The 15,926-nt window shown below is 34.9% G+C and overlaps 2 protein-coding genes across 3 annotated transcripts; both read right to left on the reverse strand.

Annotated features, from left to right (window-relative positions):
- Positions 1-384: 384 nt before the first annotated feature.
- LOC108988969 (DEAD-box ATP-dependent RNA helicase 50) lies at positions 385-7,873 on the reverse strand. 2 transcript variants are annotated; one of them, XM_018962399.2, is made up of 9 exons: positions 7,796-7,873; positions 7,106-7,563; positions 5,440-6,041; positions 4,351-4,545; positions 2,900-3,087; positions 2,466-2,679; positions 1,442-1,573; positions 1,041-1,216; positions 385-904 (listed from the first exon to the last, which is right to left on the reverse strand). In XM_018962399.2, the coding sequence occupies exons 2-9, from the start codon at positions 7,497-7,499 to the stop codon at positions 682-684; spliced, it is 2,124 nt and encodes a 707-aa protein (XP_018817944.1). In that variant the 5' UTR covers positions 7,500-7,563; positions 7,796-7,873; the 3' UTR covers positions 385-681. The 2 variants fall into 2 exon arrangements, with proteins under 2 accessions (XP_018817944.1, XP_035546127.1); XM_035690234.1 differs by lacking the exon at positions 7,796-7,873 and having other exon boundaries at positions 5,440-6,031; positions 7,106-7,182.
- Positions 7,874-10,334: 2,461 nt separating this feature from the next.
- Positions 10,335-14,569, reverse strand: LOC108988964. Its single transcript, XM_035690014.1, has 14 exons — positions 14,446-14,569; positions 14,012-14,157; positions 13,804-13,905; positions 13,435-13,506; positions 13,230-13,348; positions 13,019-13,120; positions 12,664-12,780; positions 12,336-12,401; positions 12,124-12,190; positions 11,452-11,505; positions 11,281-11,370; positions 10,839-10,901; positions 10,710-10,748; positions 10,335-10,454 (listed from the first exon to the last, which is right to left on the reverse strand). The coding sequence occupies exons 1-14, from the start codon at positions 14,567-14,569 to the stop codon at positions 10,335-10,337; spliced, it is 1,281 nt and encodes a 426-aa protein (XP_035545907.1).
- Between the last annotated feature and the right edge of the window lie 1,357 nt (positions 14,570-15,926).

Consider the following 15,926-nt stretch of genomic DNA (forward strand, 5'->3'; position numbering starts at 1 on the left):
TTCAACCAAATTTTGCAAAACAAGCTGCTTCTGTGTATAGTGTTCTTTTACTTGATTCTTACATTTGTTTCAATGAACATTTATTTGCTTAATGGCATTAACTAAGCGATGTTTTGGCTGTACTTGTACTATGATCTTTCTTTTGTGGTGGATCTTCTTTTTTCAGCCTCTTGTTGTTAACAAGGGATGATAGGATCACACGAATGTTATTTTGCGGTTGATTCTTTGTTATTGATATTTTCTTTTATTTTCTTCCCTACTCTAAATAAGTAATTAATTAGTCTACATTGTTCATGAAAATGGGTTAAAGAAAAATTATTTACTTGTATTTCTTAGAAATAACGTGAAATTTTATTTATGTCCATCGAATAAAAAATAAAAAAATGGCTCAAGATCGAACAATTTACTTCTTTTCTCCTCTTCGTTTTAAACAACATCCGATGGCAACTTTGTAAAAGTATGCCTAGCTGAGAGAACAAGCTCGAAATATATATGAGAAATTCAAAACTGTGTTTCCCACAGTATTCTGGGATCAACATCATCATCTGATATCTAAAGACAAACAATTGCATGGACTTTCATCCACGGTAAGATCTTTAAAGTCACCAGCTATTTTCCAATGGCAAAGTCAGCTTTTGCATCAGTACCCGTTCAACAGGCAGCTTTCTCACTCATCAGCTACTACGTACATGGCAGGTCGTGCAATGGGTGACCCTTTTGGTTTCTTGACATTATATTTCGTGCAAGGGAGACTTGCTTTCCAACCACAAAGACGAATGCCTTACCCTTCCCACTGGCACCTCTAGCAGTTCTTCCAACGCGACGCACATATTCACTAGGATCACGTGGGAAGTCAAAGAGTACAACATGATCCACCCCAGTAAAGTCAATTCCACGCGATGCTCTGTGGAAATTCTCAGATGCATCAAAATTGCTACATTATGACTTCCATCTTATAGGAAGGTTAGTAAACTGACCCTAGTAGTGGTGCTATGGAGGTAGAATACAGGTAAATATGCATAAAAGGCAAATAAAATTACCTATCAGTGCAAACCAAAAACTGAGAGACTTTATCTGTCTGATTACGGGTGAACTCCTTGAAATTTGCAAGCCTTGATTCCTGTTCCACAGCAGCATGGAAGGGTAGAACTTGGACGCGAGTCCCTTTTCTGTCAAGACGCTTTAATGCATTCTCAACTTTTCTACATGTCTCAATCTGTAAATCGAGAAGGTATAAGCTTATCATAAATCAGACGGGTTTAAAAAGTTATGAAGAACATGTTACAGAATTAATCCATTCTAAAAACTCTTAAACGATGTTTTCTTGATAGATGTTGATAGAGCAAGAAACTAAGCATTTAGCAAAAAGTACAGTGAGGTGCAAGCCAACCATTCTGGAATTATACAAGAGAGCTCTCAAAACATAAGAGATCAAATGTACCTTGTTACAGAAAATAATTGTTTTGGAAACTGGGCTTTCCTCCACCAGCTGCAGAAGAGCAGATTTCTTATGCAAAAAAGCAGTTTCTGGAGTTTTCTCAATCTCATCTTGTCCGCTGCAGTCTACAAGAACCTGGACATGCAACCTAATAATTATTATTCATTGTCAGCGGGTTTAAAATCCCTTTATCATTCAATTCTTGCATCTTATTTAACCAATCTTCTTTTAACTGAATATGTATGTATGATAGCTATCCAAATTTTTAAGGCAAGCAGAAGATTTTACTGGTCTGTAAAATATGGACCAGCAGGAATGAAAGTAAATTTCCGATCTTCAAGCAATATTTACTGATCTTCAGGATATTTCTGTTCTGAAAATGATTATATAATATCTTCGTGAAAGGTCTTGGAAGAGATCCCCTGTTTCATGACTTCAGGGAAAGCTGAAAACTCATTTATACAAGCAAACATGATAATAATGTCAACAAGGAAGAATGGTGGTGGTTTGAATAATACATCCCAAATCCTATTCAAATATCCCTTTTTCAACAGATCACAGTGACTTTTTTAGATGTAATCAATGTTAGGTTCAATGCTTGCAAGGCTTCAGATGTAACGGAACAAACTTGGTAATTGTTAGGTTCAATGCTTACGAGGCTTCAGATGTAGCCATGTAGGATGACAGAGATAAGATGGGAAGAATGTTATTTTGTTTTCTTCTCTTCTTGTTATTCTTTTGTCTCCACGAATTCTGTTTTAAAGGACTCTGTTGTTTAAACAATTACAAGTAGTTCATGCAATATGTAATGCATTTGAGTGATGAAAATGGATGAAGGACAAAATTGACCACAATCTAAGACTTTAGGGTTCACACTGCTCAAATTGTTTCTTTGATAGGTAGTTAACATTGCTCAAATTAGGACTAGAGGGACCAAATTGACAACCTACCTAAACTTGGCGGGAACCAAACTGAGTTTAGCCTTTAAAAAAAAGGAAACGAAAGGGGGAAAACACTTGAAACCAACCTCTTCAAGGCCAGGGCTTATACGATGCATACCAGGCCCCATGATCACTTCACAATCAGGAAATATTTCAACTAGTTTGTTGTATATATCTCTTGGCAAAGTTGCAGTCACAAATAGATATTGTGCGGTAACAGGTGAAGAATCCATCAAACTTTTCAGTGCTACTTCAAAATCCTCATCATTAAAGAGTATGTCGACCTCATCCAACACAGCACTGCAACACAAAGTTTCAATTAATATCTCATAAAAATAGCTGTGCCATGCAAGTAGATTTACTTTCACACACACGGTATCACTAAAATGGGCTGGTAAAGACCATTTGAAAGGTCACAAGTTGGAGTTCCCAACAAACACATATGTTGCAGTTTATAAAATTGCAAAATAGGCATGGTTATCGTACAAATATGTTGCTAATCAAATGAAAACTTAGTTACCTTCTTAGGTTTATTAACTGCAAGAACCCTTCCTTAATCAGAAACATAAAACGACCCGGTGTTGCAATTAGAACATCAACACCCTGTTTTAGATTTTCCAATTGAGTTCTCTGTCGAAAACCACCCGTCACAACCATAGATTTGAATGGAACCCCAGATTTTGAGATTGCTCTGCAATTATGCAAAACCTGCAAAAGTTCTCATCAAATTAAAAGGTTAACATCTTGAGAGGGATGAATGAGAACAAGAGTATCATTTGAAGGAAGTGATTACAGAAATGAAAGTTTCATATTAAAAAAAGTGAAGGGTTCATACAAATCAGAAATGCTCAAAAATCAGGGTGTAAATTATATGTATATATATTTTTTATAAGTAAAAAAAAAAAGTCAGGGTCTATATATTACATATATACATATATTTTTTTTATAAGTACTAAGAAAATTTTATTGACAAGTAAATAGGCATAGCCAAGTACAGAGGGAGGATATTATAAATACACTGCTAAAGAATGTAATTAGAGATTCTACATCATCAAACCAATATGTTGACACATTTACAACCAAGTACCATTGTATTTCACAGTTATATTGCATCTGGATACCTATACCAAGTGATTTCTCTGAGTATATTTCAATAAAGGATGAAATCCACTGTCTTGAAATTAAAAAAAAAAAAAAAAAAACCCAAATATCTTTTGGTCCCTATATCTTCATATGACCTCCAGATCACAATTCTGCCCTACCTAGAGCAATTTTTCCTCCTTTTTGGTAAGTACCAGGCATTCAATCAACAAATATTATACAGACAACTTTTGTGGCTTCTTCATCCCATGTGCTGTGTTTCTCACTTATCCAAGCAGTCCTATCAACTTTAACTACACCTCCTATTCACTTATTTATTGGAGAAGATAAATACCCCAATAAGTCCAAGAATAAAAGCTGAAAGAAAGGCCAATGAGATTGTAAATATATCTAGTATTAACAAAGCTAAGTTTATGTTCTGTTTCATGTCTATAAACTTACAATTTGCGTGCTTCTTTCCTTCAAGATTTTGTCAGACTACTACAATAACAAAAGTTATGCTGATGTTCTGGTTTTGATTCTATAAACTTACAATTTGCAAGTTTCTTTCCTTTGGGATTAAGTATATTGTCAGCCAGTAATGTTCCAGTGGTCCATAAGATTGTGGCAGTGAATACAACTAAAAAGGTGCAACAACAAAAAAATTTCATGTGCAACATGTAGCAGTGCATCTTTCTTCCACTGGGAGACAAGGTCAAACAAATTGAAGAAATGGCAAGAAACCATGAAATAGTTGGTCAGCAGCCACTAAACAACAATGTACAGAAATTAAGAAGAAAAACAAAACTAAACAACTTATGAAAATTAATAAAGCAAAAATGATACAGCAAAGCAGTATGCTGACATGAGTTGAGCACAATAGCACCTGACCTGGGAAGCCAACTCAGCAGTTGGTACGATGATAACAACTCGAGGACTTTGTGACGAGGTTTTGCTAAGTTCTTGAAGTTCTTCTTGCCTCAGACGCTGAATTATTGGTGCAAGATAAGCCAATGTCTTTCCCGATCCACTTTGGTCAGCTATGATACAGCTATTTCCCTCAATAACGAATGGAAATGCCATGGCCTGTTTTTTAAAATGTTCCCCATGGGCATAAGTTGTGTTCAACATTAAGGTTAATAAGCTTCTTTATACAATTATGAGGTTTAGCAGATAAGAAAACTTGATTTAGGCTACACCTTTATATAGTTTGAATGATAAAAAGTTCATAGTCCACTATATTAAAATGTCATATACAACTCAATTCAACTAAGCTGTGGTCCGAGTATTTACATATGTTTTAGGAAACTTGTGCATTAACAATAATAGGAACTAGGGTAACAAACTAAATGTAAGGTACCAGTTGCTTGAATCAAAAGCAAAAGGTTGTCACGATAACACATGTATGCTTTTCAATCCAAATGGATGCAAGATGTCTCACATGATGGCATCCCCGAAACTGGAATGCAATATGCTTATCAGCACATGTATAAGCATTCAATAAAGTAAACAAGCTGTAAAACTGTTAGTGTAACACCCCTGTCCCACAGTGGGAATATGAATAATTCAGAGATGGGTAGGTCATAATGGTATTCATGGGTGTTAAAGAGAGGGGTGATGGTTTCCTTCTGTTCTTTTTCCCTCTGGAAAGGGTGGGGAAAAGAGGGGCAAAAGTTTCCCATTGGAAGTGGATAGCTTTTACTGAGTATTGAAGGACAAGGAGGGGAGACAACCTATGAGACCCTTCCAAAACTACAACCACCAAAATTGTGGAAGATCCAGGTAGATCACAAAACTAATACATAGACCAGATCATTTACAATAAACTATTAGGTTTTCAGGCAAACATTATGAATGGAAAAATCTGGAATCTGATGGGACCCAAATTGAGGGCCCGGACAATTTTTTAATGAAAATAATTTACACATTTTATATCATATGATATTTAATTCAGTCAAAGATGTCGTGATGTTGAGATACCTGTATATGTGAAGGGCGCGAGTAACGTAACCCTCTTAAAGATTCAATCATAAATTCACTGCAGCCCAATTCTCCAAATGATTTTTTACTGAAAAAGTCCACCCTGCCAGTAGACAATTTCCTCATTCGCTTTAGAATGTCTTCAGATTGATAGTTATATATGGACCCTCCACGGCCCCAACCTCTTAGGTTCCGAGCAGAACCTCTTGGCACTGAAATATCTGATATCCGAGTTTTAGTATCTGATTTGTTAGGTTTACCCGGTGTGTTTAGATTCTCTAAGTGTGGTTCAAAACCATGTTTTGGAGAATGATCAAAATTGTCTGCTGTCCCTGTTATTTGCATCATGTCACTGCTTTCTTGGGATTGGGAGGCTCCTGGAACTCTTCCTCTATTTCTGAAGGCAATTTCTTTATTCTTTCTCCCAATACGTTCCTGTTTAGGATGTGAAATGACATGCTTACCAAATGAACTATCTTCTACAAAGATTTTGTCGTCATTTTCTGTCAGATCTTGCTTCATCTGAGAAGTATTTTTTACTAGAGCTCGCACTCTCTGTGCTTTTAATCTTCCAAAATTTGCAGCAAAACCCCTGGCATGTGCTGTTAGGGAATCGTTAGTTATAATAGTGGTGACACAATGGGTGTAAAACCTAAGAAACAATCTGAAAATCATATCAAACAAATAAATGGTGATTTTAAGGGAAATTATAGGATTTATTCCACAAATATCACTATGGTACATGTCGGGGGACAACCTACTGGTATTGTGTGTTAGATGTCAAAAGATGAAAAGTAAATCACCAGTTCAACAGAATGATTTCCTAGATTAATGCACATGTTTGAGAAAATTAAATCATTCAGCCTTTTTGTAGCCCTTCCTTTAGATGAGGTAACAATCCAATTACAATTGAATTATTGCAAAATGAGAAATTTGGAACACAGGACCAATAAGTTCAATTCATTTTGCGACCAAATGCAAGAAATGATTTCAATCAGGACAAAAGTCAAAACTACATAGAAGCTCTCTTCTTCACAGCCCACACAGTGCATTCGTGCCCAAGTGAAATGTATCAAGCCACTCCTCGCCAGTCACCACCCAGTAGTCTCATGATTTGCTTGTTTATCTGATCCACAAATGTTTTCCTTGGCAAATAGAATGAGAGAAAATTTAGACCTTACTCTTAATTACTAAAGCTTTATTAAGAATTAGCTCTTCATCTCAGCATTTTTCTTGAAAGCTAGAAAGGCATGCCAATGACATTGGAAATAAATACACGCCTTTAGAAAGTTTGAACAAGAGTAACCATGGGATGACAGATGGTAATCGTTTATGCAGGATGATTTATTTTCCAAAAAAATGAGAATTCAGTATCTAAATAAATTCCATTGGGCTCTGTTCAAATGAGATCAATTCAACTCAATTGCCAACATATGAAGTAATTTTACATGAAAGTATAAGTTGAGGATACAAACTGGTTTTATGCATTCTAACGTCCGGCTTGTCAGCCTAGGCATAAATCGAGGTAGGTCGGGGTTAAATGTTTAAGAATACTGTTCTGTGCCATAACTATTATACCCATGTTTTGAAAATAAAGAAAGTGTAAGGAGCAATAAATTGAATCATAGAGCAGAATTCAGGGAAAAAAGGGGCAGACAAAGAACACCTTCATTAGCAGTATTACTATTGATGGAAGCCTCCATATTTCTGGCATCATTTAAATTATTGTACCGCTCATTTTGATTTGAAATGGGAACCGTGGTGGGAGCAGTGGAGGGGTTCCAAGAGAGAACGTCCTTAGAAGGAATAGGAGACTCATGATGATGATCTTCATCGCTTCCTCCCCAAACAATGAACTTTTCGCCGGTGTCATCATCAATCAGCTGATAAGCTCCAGGATTTTCCATCGGTGTGCGCTTATACCCAGCTCTAACAACCAATCTGAACCCGCTCTCATGGCGGTTGGGGGATGACTTCCAGTTCGTTTCAAGGAATCTGAATTTAGGTTTGTGGCTCAAGTGTACTGTTACTGGAGTTGGAGGAGATTTTGCCAGCAGCATTTCCTTTATGCTTCTCTTGAATATATCTCAATGAAAGATTATAACCAAGTTTTTCAAGAAATTTCTACGAAAAAGAAGACCCAGAAAATGAATTAAGAAAATATATCAGTAGAAAGTTCAATGGTCGAAGCAAATTTCATATTTGCATATTTCATTGAAGTACAAAATGGAGAAGAACCAATTCATTCCCCCATCGTCCTGAGGAAAAATATAAATAAAAAAAAAAAAAGCTTTCATACAGTAACCCAGTTTGCAAATATGTATTTTCTAAGCAAAGGGTGCGAGAAACTTAATACCTTCTTTCTGCGTACGAAAATGGTGGACGACTGTGCGAGAGTGTTCTGCTGCTTCTGGCTTTACTCGATTGTTTATAACAGATAACACAGAAAAAAGATCAACGTGAAAAAATGGGCGTGGGCTTCATTTAACTTAGAGCCCCTCCACAAGGCCCAAAACCCACAAACTTTGGGCTCAATTTGTGGAGATAAAACTTTTTAATTTTATTTTATTTTGAAATAAAAATAAGCTGTATAAATTTTAGAAAAAAGTACCTAAAATTTTCAAATCGAAGATTAAGGGCTAAACTATAAGTTGCGGTTTTGATAGTTAGATGAGATGAAATGAATTTAGATTAAAATTAAAAATTGAATAAAATATTATTAGAATATTATTTTTTAATATTATTATTATTTTAAAATTTGAAAATATTGAATTATTTATTATATTTTATACGAGAATTTAGAAAAGTTATAACGATGAGGTGAGATTAAACATTTTCATTATCCAAACGTTCTTTAGCCTAACATTAAAGACTCGAAAAATGTTGTTGGACTCACTTTATATGTTTTTTATTTTCTCTTTTCAGATCTTAAAATTTGAATAAAAACTCCATAAGATCTTGATTTGAAAGCACAAAAATAATCAAATTTTCAATTTGATCAAACCCACATAAAAGCATAGTCATCATGGAAACTTGAGTAGCTTTCTGAGTTTGCTAGTTGTGATATATAGCAAGGACATTAGGAGATGTGTGCCAAACATTGATATATGGGGAGAGAGATCCTAGATTTTGAGAAGAGGATATTGATGGTAAGGGCGAGGTGTTGTTTATTTGCCCTACTCGTGCATGTGTTTACACTTTATAAGATAAAAAGAGCCAACCTAAGTAAATAAAAGAGAACTTTAAGTTGATTTATAAGAAAAATGTTTTTTAGCTACAAAGAGATCTTATAAAAGTAAACTCACAAACTGACGTAATTTTAAATTATATAAACGGTGATTTAATACTCTAGCCACAAAGAAATGCTTTATTATAATATAACCCTAGCTCCTTTACTTGTGCAATTTTTCTTCTAGTCAAATGGGGGTGATCCTTACAATCAGTGAGGTTTAAAAGAAGGAAGAGCTTCTAGATTGGGTAGAGTTCGCAATGGGGAGAGCATGGTGGATGATTGGGTAGATTGTTAGAATATTATTATTATTTTGAGATTTGAAAATATTAAATTAATTATTATATTTTGTATAAAAATATGTGAAAGTTATAATAATGAGATGAGATGAGATGAAACACTTTCACTATCCAAACGCTTGGAACAGTCCCACATATTAGTTTACAAATGGAGTTTCGAACTCTTGATATAGATTATTCGAGATGCTTATCAAGATTTGACTTGTCACTTCAATTCTCCGACAAGTCAATAAAAACTCCAAGAGTATGTTAGTGACAGACAAAAAGAAAGATTAACAAGAAAATAGGCAAGTTTTTATCTGCCCAAGTTCTCAATCCAACTTTGCAAGAGACTGGTGTTTCTTTAATATAATGGGACATCTTGAGATGTTTAAAGAATGGTTTGGCTAACTCTGATTCTCTATAGCATCAGGATACAGATGTTGAGACAAGAGAAAGGACAACAGATTTCAACGTCAGTTTAAGTTTGGTGTTTGTTTGCTTACTAATATATACACATAATGCTTTATAAAGAGGTGAAAGGTTAGTGGCCAAAAACAACATGTGTGCTGTGCTCTGAATCGTATTGGAGGATTCCTCCACACCTTCATCTTTGAGATATACTCGGAGCCATGGTTGAAGTTTTGAGTGAGTGAATTACTGGGTCTAATGCCTTCAGTTTCACAAGTCATTTACCAAAACAAGAGTTGAGATGTGTTGATTGGGACTAATTAAAAGAACTTGGTCGAAAAAGATCTTAAGATGCCTGCAATTTCTTGCATACATAATGTTTTCTGAAGCTTGTTCTCTTTCCCCTAAATGCACATGTATATACACATTCATGCATACATCCATTGAAATTGTCTCAAGCACTCTTAAGAATCTATTTCCAAGAGCATAAGCAAGTTCAGTCATTGATCCATATGCAATACATGTTAAACAGGATGAGACAACTTCTGCAACTGAAAAATACTCAGAATTTCCAAGCAATAGCCTGCCCAATCTATTTTGAGGACTTACAATGAAGATAAAAGGTAATATTAATGATAGTTACTACTGTAAATAGTGGTAAATGTAGAAAGAGACTGATTCAGTTTTCCTTCTTACTACTATCTTGAAGAAAATTTGTGTATTCAATAATCAAATTCTCACAAATAATGATACTATTATTACAAAACAATGACCAAGGCAATTCTAAGCATCAATATCTACCCTATCAGCAAATTCTAAGCATTGTCTGTATTTGGTCAGTAAAGAAGAAAGGCATTGTATATATTTGGGAGCTCTACTGTACTCTTCTCCCTATTTTAGGTCAATGGATGTATCACCATGTGTTCGGCTATCAACTTCTTAATATGAAGAGATGGACCAGCTTCTAAAAATACAGATTAGACTTTGCTTTGCCGCAGTGGCTTTTTATACGGATCACTCCAGCAATCATCATCCTTCACTGCTTTTTTCCATCTGTTCTTGAAGATCTCCAATTCAACATAGGACCTGTACCTCACCTGCACAGGAACAGCAATCAAAGGATGACAGTATAACCTTAAACAGCCAGGATCATCAAAGGACACCATACTTAGATTGGATCTCTTAAACATCAAGGTAAAAGCATCAAAACATTATCCAATAACCACAGCTTATAATGCACAGTACACCTTCATCATGATTATATTGGAAAAAAGAGAATATGTGCTTCCTTTGTATAGGCTTTGGGAAAAATGAGGAGTTTCTGTATGTGCAAGATTTACTGAGGGGCTTACCGCAGCTCTACCACCAGATTGATGCAACAATGATGTGGCCTGCAAATTCAAAGCTGCTTAGTACTGATGAATATAAGTTCAGAAACCTAAAAAATGTAATGAGTGGCATATTAGAATTTGATTAAATACCAATTGTCCTGCACCATGCGCGCTCATATTTTGGGAAGCTCGGTTAGGTCTCCCAACAATTTTCTTCATCAATGATAATCATTAGTTAGAGATGGTAAATAAATGTATTGGGGGGTGAGAGAGAGAGAGAGAGAGAGAGATGATGATGATCAAATTTATTACAAATTTGATTGAATGATATATAATCAAATTTTGTAGTGTGGAAACAGCAAAGTAAACGATTATTTTATTGAAGTTGCTGAAAAAGAAATAAATGGAGATGAAAATATCATGGGTGGAAGTTGTGAGGAACAACATATCATTAAAGATGTAAAATGAGAATTTCTTTAGGTAGGAACTTTCCATGTGCAGAAAGTATTCTTGAAGGTTAAATATTCCTATAGGAACTACTATGGGATTGGCTTTGTTATTTTGCAGTAATAGTTATAAAAAAGATTCTAACCTTGTTTGACTCTGAAGCCCCCAATGTAGGAAGACCATAATGTACAATGTACTCGGAATCAACTATTCCAATATTCTTAGACCGATCACCCTGTTAAAGAATGCTTTGCACATATGTTAATGCACATAACAAATTGAAATTATCTTTATACTTACAGGATGCAAAAATTACCTGTGCACAGTAACCAAGCTGAAAATCCAAGCCCCATGCATGAACTAAATCATTCTGTAAAAACATTAGTGGGGAAAAAGAAGAGGAGAGGGAAAATATATATTAGGGGCAAATCTTAGTGAAGCCCTAGTTCAATTCATCTTAGAGAAGCTATTAATAATGTAATGATTTTATTTGTTAAACCAAAATCTTATTATTGATGGTTCAAATTCAGGTTACAATTGGTCCATCCAAACTGATAAGAAAGGAATGCTTAAATCTTCTATCCAGCTGTTCAAGTTCTTTAATGACATAAAGTGACTTGCAAATCCATTCTCACCTCTATAATCAACTATAAAGCATGATTGATTCTGAAAAGTGGAGTGTGAAAACTAGTAATCACTCATTTCTTCTTTTTCTAATTATTTTTGCTTTGTTTCTTGGTAATTTAATTCAGACATCTCGTGGAAATGAATTTGAAGCCAAGAGCTTCCACCCACCACCCTATACTTGGCGGCGGGGGGGTTAGAGTAGTGCCTACAGGCAGGCATTGGAAAATGGTGGATAAACTAGTAAGTAGTAACCAAGACATTTCTCTCTGATTATACTCTGCTCCAATGTCTAATTATTTAATTCCACTATTCATGTAGTTTTTTAATAGCCCCTGAAAAATTTATGTAAAAGATGACCAACCTGAATCATATGCCAAGCACACTGCCAGGATGCTTTTGAGAAAACAGGAGCCATCATTTCCACCCATCTGTCATATACATCAGCAACCAAATACATACTTTCACAATGAAGAATTGACAGCAAAATACATCCATATGTAAATATGTTTATGTATATGTTTTTCATGTTAGAAAACTATCAACTGGAAAATGATCTGTTTGTAAGTTTTCTACCCTGTGCATGGTGGATCTGTGCTGTTTTCATTGCACTGTGTTCTTCCAATCACCTTGTATATCCTCCTGTTAACCAAAGCAATAGCAACCACAAAATATATTTCGAATAAGAAACAACAGAACTGAAAAATTCACATTAATTGAAGTCTAATAGTTTGTGACAAGCTACTGTAGGAAAACAAATTTAAAACATATGGCAACAGATACAGATAATAGTCATGAAGATATTGCAATTGAACTCCATATAGATGGCAATTGCGCATAAATTCTGCAAAAATTATAGAGTTACTTACTCTACAACATTACTTTCTTGTAAAAGAGATATAACCTGTGTACTTTTGATGTTCTGTCTCTTGCTGTGAGATGATGATGAACCTCTGATACACTAGGATCAAGAGCTGGCTGTGATATCTCAAGCCCTTCTTCTTTAATAATTCTAAGATACCTGCATGGAAGAAATTAAGGCACAGAAACGCAAACTTCAAATGTTTCACTTGAAAATTCGAATACACACTGTGTAAATTATTTGGCAATCCATATTTTGCAAGAGAAACCATCACATTATCTGTTCATAAATGAATAGATGAACAGACAACAGAAACATCATCCTACAAAAAAAGTATATTTACAAAAAAACATATTCAGTTATACGCATATACAAACTCATAATCAAGCTTACTGACCTTCCAACATGAAAATGGTCAACTCCAAGATCTTCATCCCAGAGGAAGATGTAGGCATAGTTAGACACTATATCAGGATGTAAGAAACGCTTGGCAAACCACCTAATTCATTGGAAAAAAGCTATATGAGTTAGTGAGGATGGACTAGACTAGACTTATCTGAATAAGTATGCATATATATTAGCACTAACTGGTATCAAATAAATATTACCACTTAGTTTGATTAACTGCAGAAACATGTATGGCATGATTGCTCCAGTCTAAATCTTTCCAATCATCCACATTGCCATCATAATGGAAAAGCATCACGACGAAATCATTTGGCAGAAACTGTAATTCATTTGTGAAAAGAGAAATTAAATCCAATGATACCACAGAAAATAGATGTAACGAGGGCATGAAAGTTGAGTTTTCACCTTCTTTACAATTTTATTCACACTTTCCTTTTGCTTTATGCCAGCTGCAATGGCCAACAAGTTCGTGAAGGACTTCGAGTTCTGAACAGAAGTAGTATTGTACATAACTTGATGGACAAATCGCATAATTTGGACAATAAAGGACTCCAGACTCAATTGTAAGTCAAACAAGCAAAGTTCAGAAAACTTTAAGGGATAACTAACAAATCATGGGTATTAAAAATGCTTGATAGAAAATAAAATGTGACCAATAATCACCTAAAATTGAACAAGAAAGTAAAAACTGCAAGGTTCTTTAGTAAAATGACCAAGTGACACTACCTGGAATGGCACACTACCACTGAAACTTACACCTAAAAGTTGACGCACCTTTTTATCCAGGGGCCCCCCTAGTGGTCGCATTTCCAAGTCAGAAGTCTTGGAAACGATTCCCTTAGGTAGTGGTTCACTTCCTTGGTGCTTGCATTGAGTCTGAATACAAACAGGAATCAACATAAGAGTATAAAAATTGATCATTACATACTGGAAGAAGGAACAAATCATGTATCTTTATGGCTTTTGAGAGTTAGCAACATACCTCAGACATCTTAGATCTTGTACTCTGCATAGCATCCACTTCGATTCTAACAGTCTGCACAGCATCAACCCATCCCCAAGGCGAAAACCTCTGTGCCAACAAGGCTCTCATTATTTCTTCAGATTTGTAAATTGCCCTTTTTGGGCCTATAAAATTGTGCACAAGATTAAAGATGGTTTCATATAGAGTCCATGTATTCCTCTGTTTAAGGTGCACTTATATAGCATTTTCAGAGAATATATGAATGAAAATGTCAAGTTTATTTGTAAGCATAGGTAAGAAAACAATGCTGACAAAACTGTAGTTCAGACCTAATTTCAATTATAAGATACCTCCGAGCCAAGAGATCAAAATAAATGAATCAGTGTCTTTTCAGTATAGAAAAAACTCACATTATCACATATAAATAGTAGTAATGACTGAGCTGAAAGTACATGCTACCTCTTTATATTCTGTGACTGCAAATGCACTTCCTATGATCAATAAAGCTGCACAAATCAAAACTAGAGCAGCAAGGAATGTGCATCTCATTGTTCTCCGCCTCTTAGGCTCCACCATTACATATATCTGGAAGCAAAGAGGAAATTAAAAGAATATTAGTATCATGAAAGGGAGGCAACGGGCATACATAATTTCCCTCTATAAAGACTGGATGAATAAAGCAGCAAGCATTAGAAAATAATCACTCTGGTACACTGATTCTCTTGATCACATTATCTCACAGAATTTCCGGGGTTCAGTAAATTCATACTAAAGCTGTGAGCTTGCAATAGGGAATTAATCAAAACCAAAGCAATCAAGTTTCAACAAGTATACAAACGAAATGGGATTCCCAGAGGAGATATCACTGGTGGGGATGAAACTTTTTTGGCTATGATATTATAGTCCCAAGATTTTTTGGGTAGATCATGTCAGTCATCTCAATTTATGAAGACATGCATGCACCTCCAAACTACGCATTTATCAATACTTAACACTTTAAATTCATACTTCAATCATGTCACTTTGCACTCCCTGCCATTAACGGAGATAGTAGCTTATGTGCCTTTCAACTTTTTCATCCCCAAACTTTATAAGAATTTCTAATTACCTCTTAAATGTTGGAATCATCACATTTCAGTCCTGAATAATGATATATATATATATATATATATAAAGTTTTTTAGAAGTCTGTTTCTAATAGAGGCAACTTATGTAAAATTTAAAATTCAAATTAAGACTTCAATATTTTTTAAAGAAATGATATTATCACATTAATTAGCTGTTATGCCTCGTACGCATGAGATTTGCTTACATTGGGAGCTGACATGCATGCCGAGCTAGCAGACACAAAACTGAGGTTGCAAAATAAAATTAGTAATGTTAATTAATGGATTTTAGGTATATATGAGTGTGCATTCTTTTTTTTTTTTTTTTAAAAAGGGAGTTCACTATTAAAAATAAATTCTTTTATATATAGATCTCAAATTTGTGAAATTTTTTAAAATGAGTGCATGGTCTTGCGTTTTAAAACTATACAAATTATTTTCGAATTAAAATACTGATCATGGTGGAGGCATAATAAACAAGGCCAGATCATGTGTCGTGCGTTTTTTTCTCTCTCTGTAGATCTCTTTCTCTCTTTACCTTTTTTAAAAAGTAAAGTTAAAGTCTCGTGTGTTCTATTGAAAAAAAAACAAAAAAAAAAAAGTGGTGTCTATCATTAATCTTTTTAATTTTCATGTAGGTCTAGAGGTGTTAAAAAAATAGAAAAACCGGTTGAATTGGACCGAAGGTTCAGTCTGGTTTGTATGCGGTCTGGTACGGTGCCGGTTCTTAAGAATCGAAATTGGTCCTAGACTGACGCAGTATCAGTTTTCATATTTTGAAAACCAGTTTAAACCGAACTGAGCTGATATATATTATAATTTTTTTA

The sequence above is a fragment of the Juglans regia genome, chromosome 5, assembly GCF_001411555.2.
Source record: "Juglans regia cultivar Chandler chromosome 5, Walnut 2.0, whole genome shotgun sequence".
NCBI lineage: Eukaryota > Viridiplantae > Streptophyta > Magnoliopsida > Fagales > Juglandaceae > Juglans > Juglans regia.

Excerpts from the sequence above, each read along its gene's own strand:
- LOC108988969 (XM_018962399.2), bottom strand. The coding sequence starts at position 7,499 with ATGCTGCTGGCAAAATCTCCTCCAACTCCAGTAACAGTACACTTGAGC. Across the intron at positions 6,042-7,105 it reads TAGTAATACTGCTAATGAAG|CACATGCCAGGGGTTTTGCT; the intron begins GTGTTCTTTGTC and ends ATTCCCTAACAG. Across the intron at positions 1,217-1,441 it reads CAATTATTTTCTGTAACAAG|ATTGAGACATGTAGAAAAGT; the intron begins GTACATTTGATC and ends CTCGATTTACAG.
- LOC108988964 (XM_035690014.1), bottom strand. The coding sequence starts at position 14,569 with ATGGTGGAGCCTAAGAGGCGGAGAACAATGAGATGCACATTCCTTGCT. Across the intron at positions 13,906-14,011 it reads CAAGATCTAAGATGTCTGAG|ACTCAATGCAAGCACCAAGG; the intron begins GTATGTTGCTAA and ends GTTTGTATTCAG. Across the intron at positions 10,749-10,838 it reads CGCATGGTGCAGGACAATTG|GCCACATCATTGTTGCATCA; the intron begins GTATTTAATCAA and ends TTGAATTTGCAG.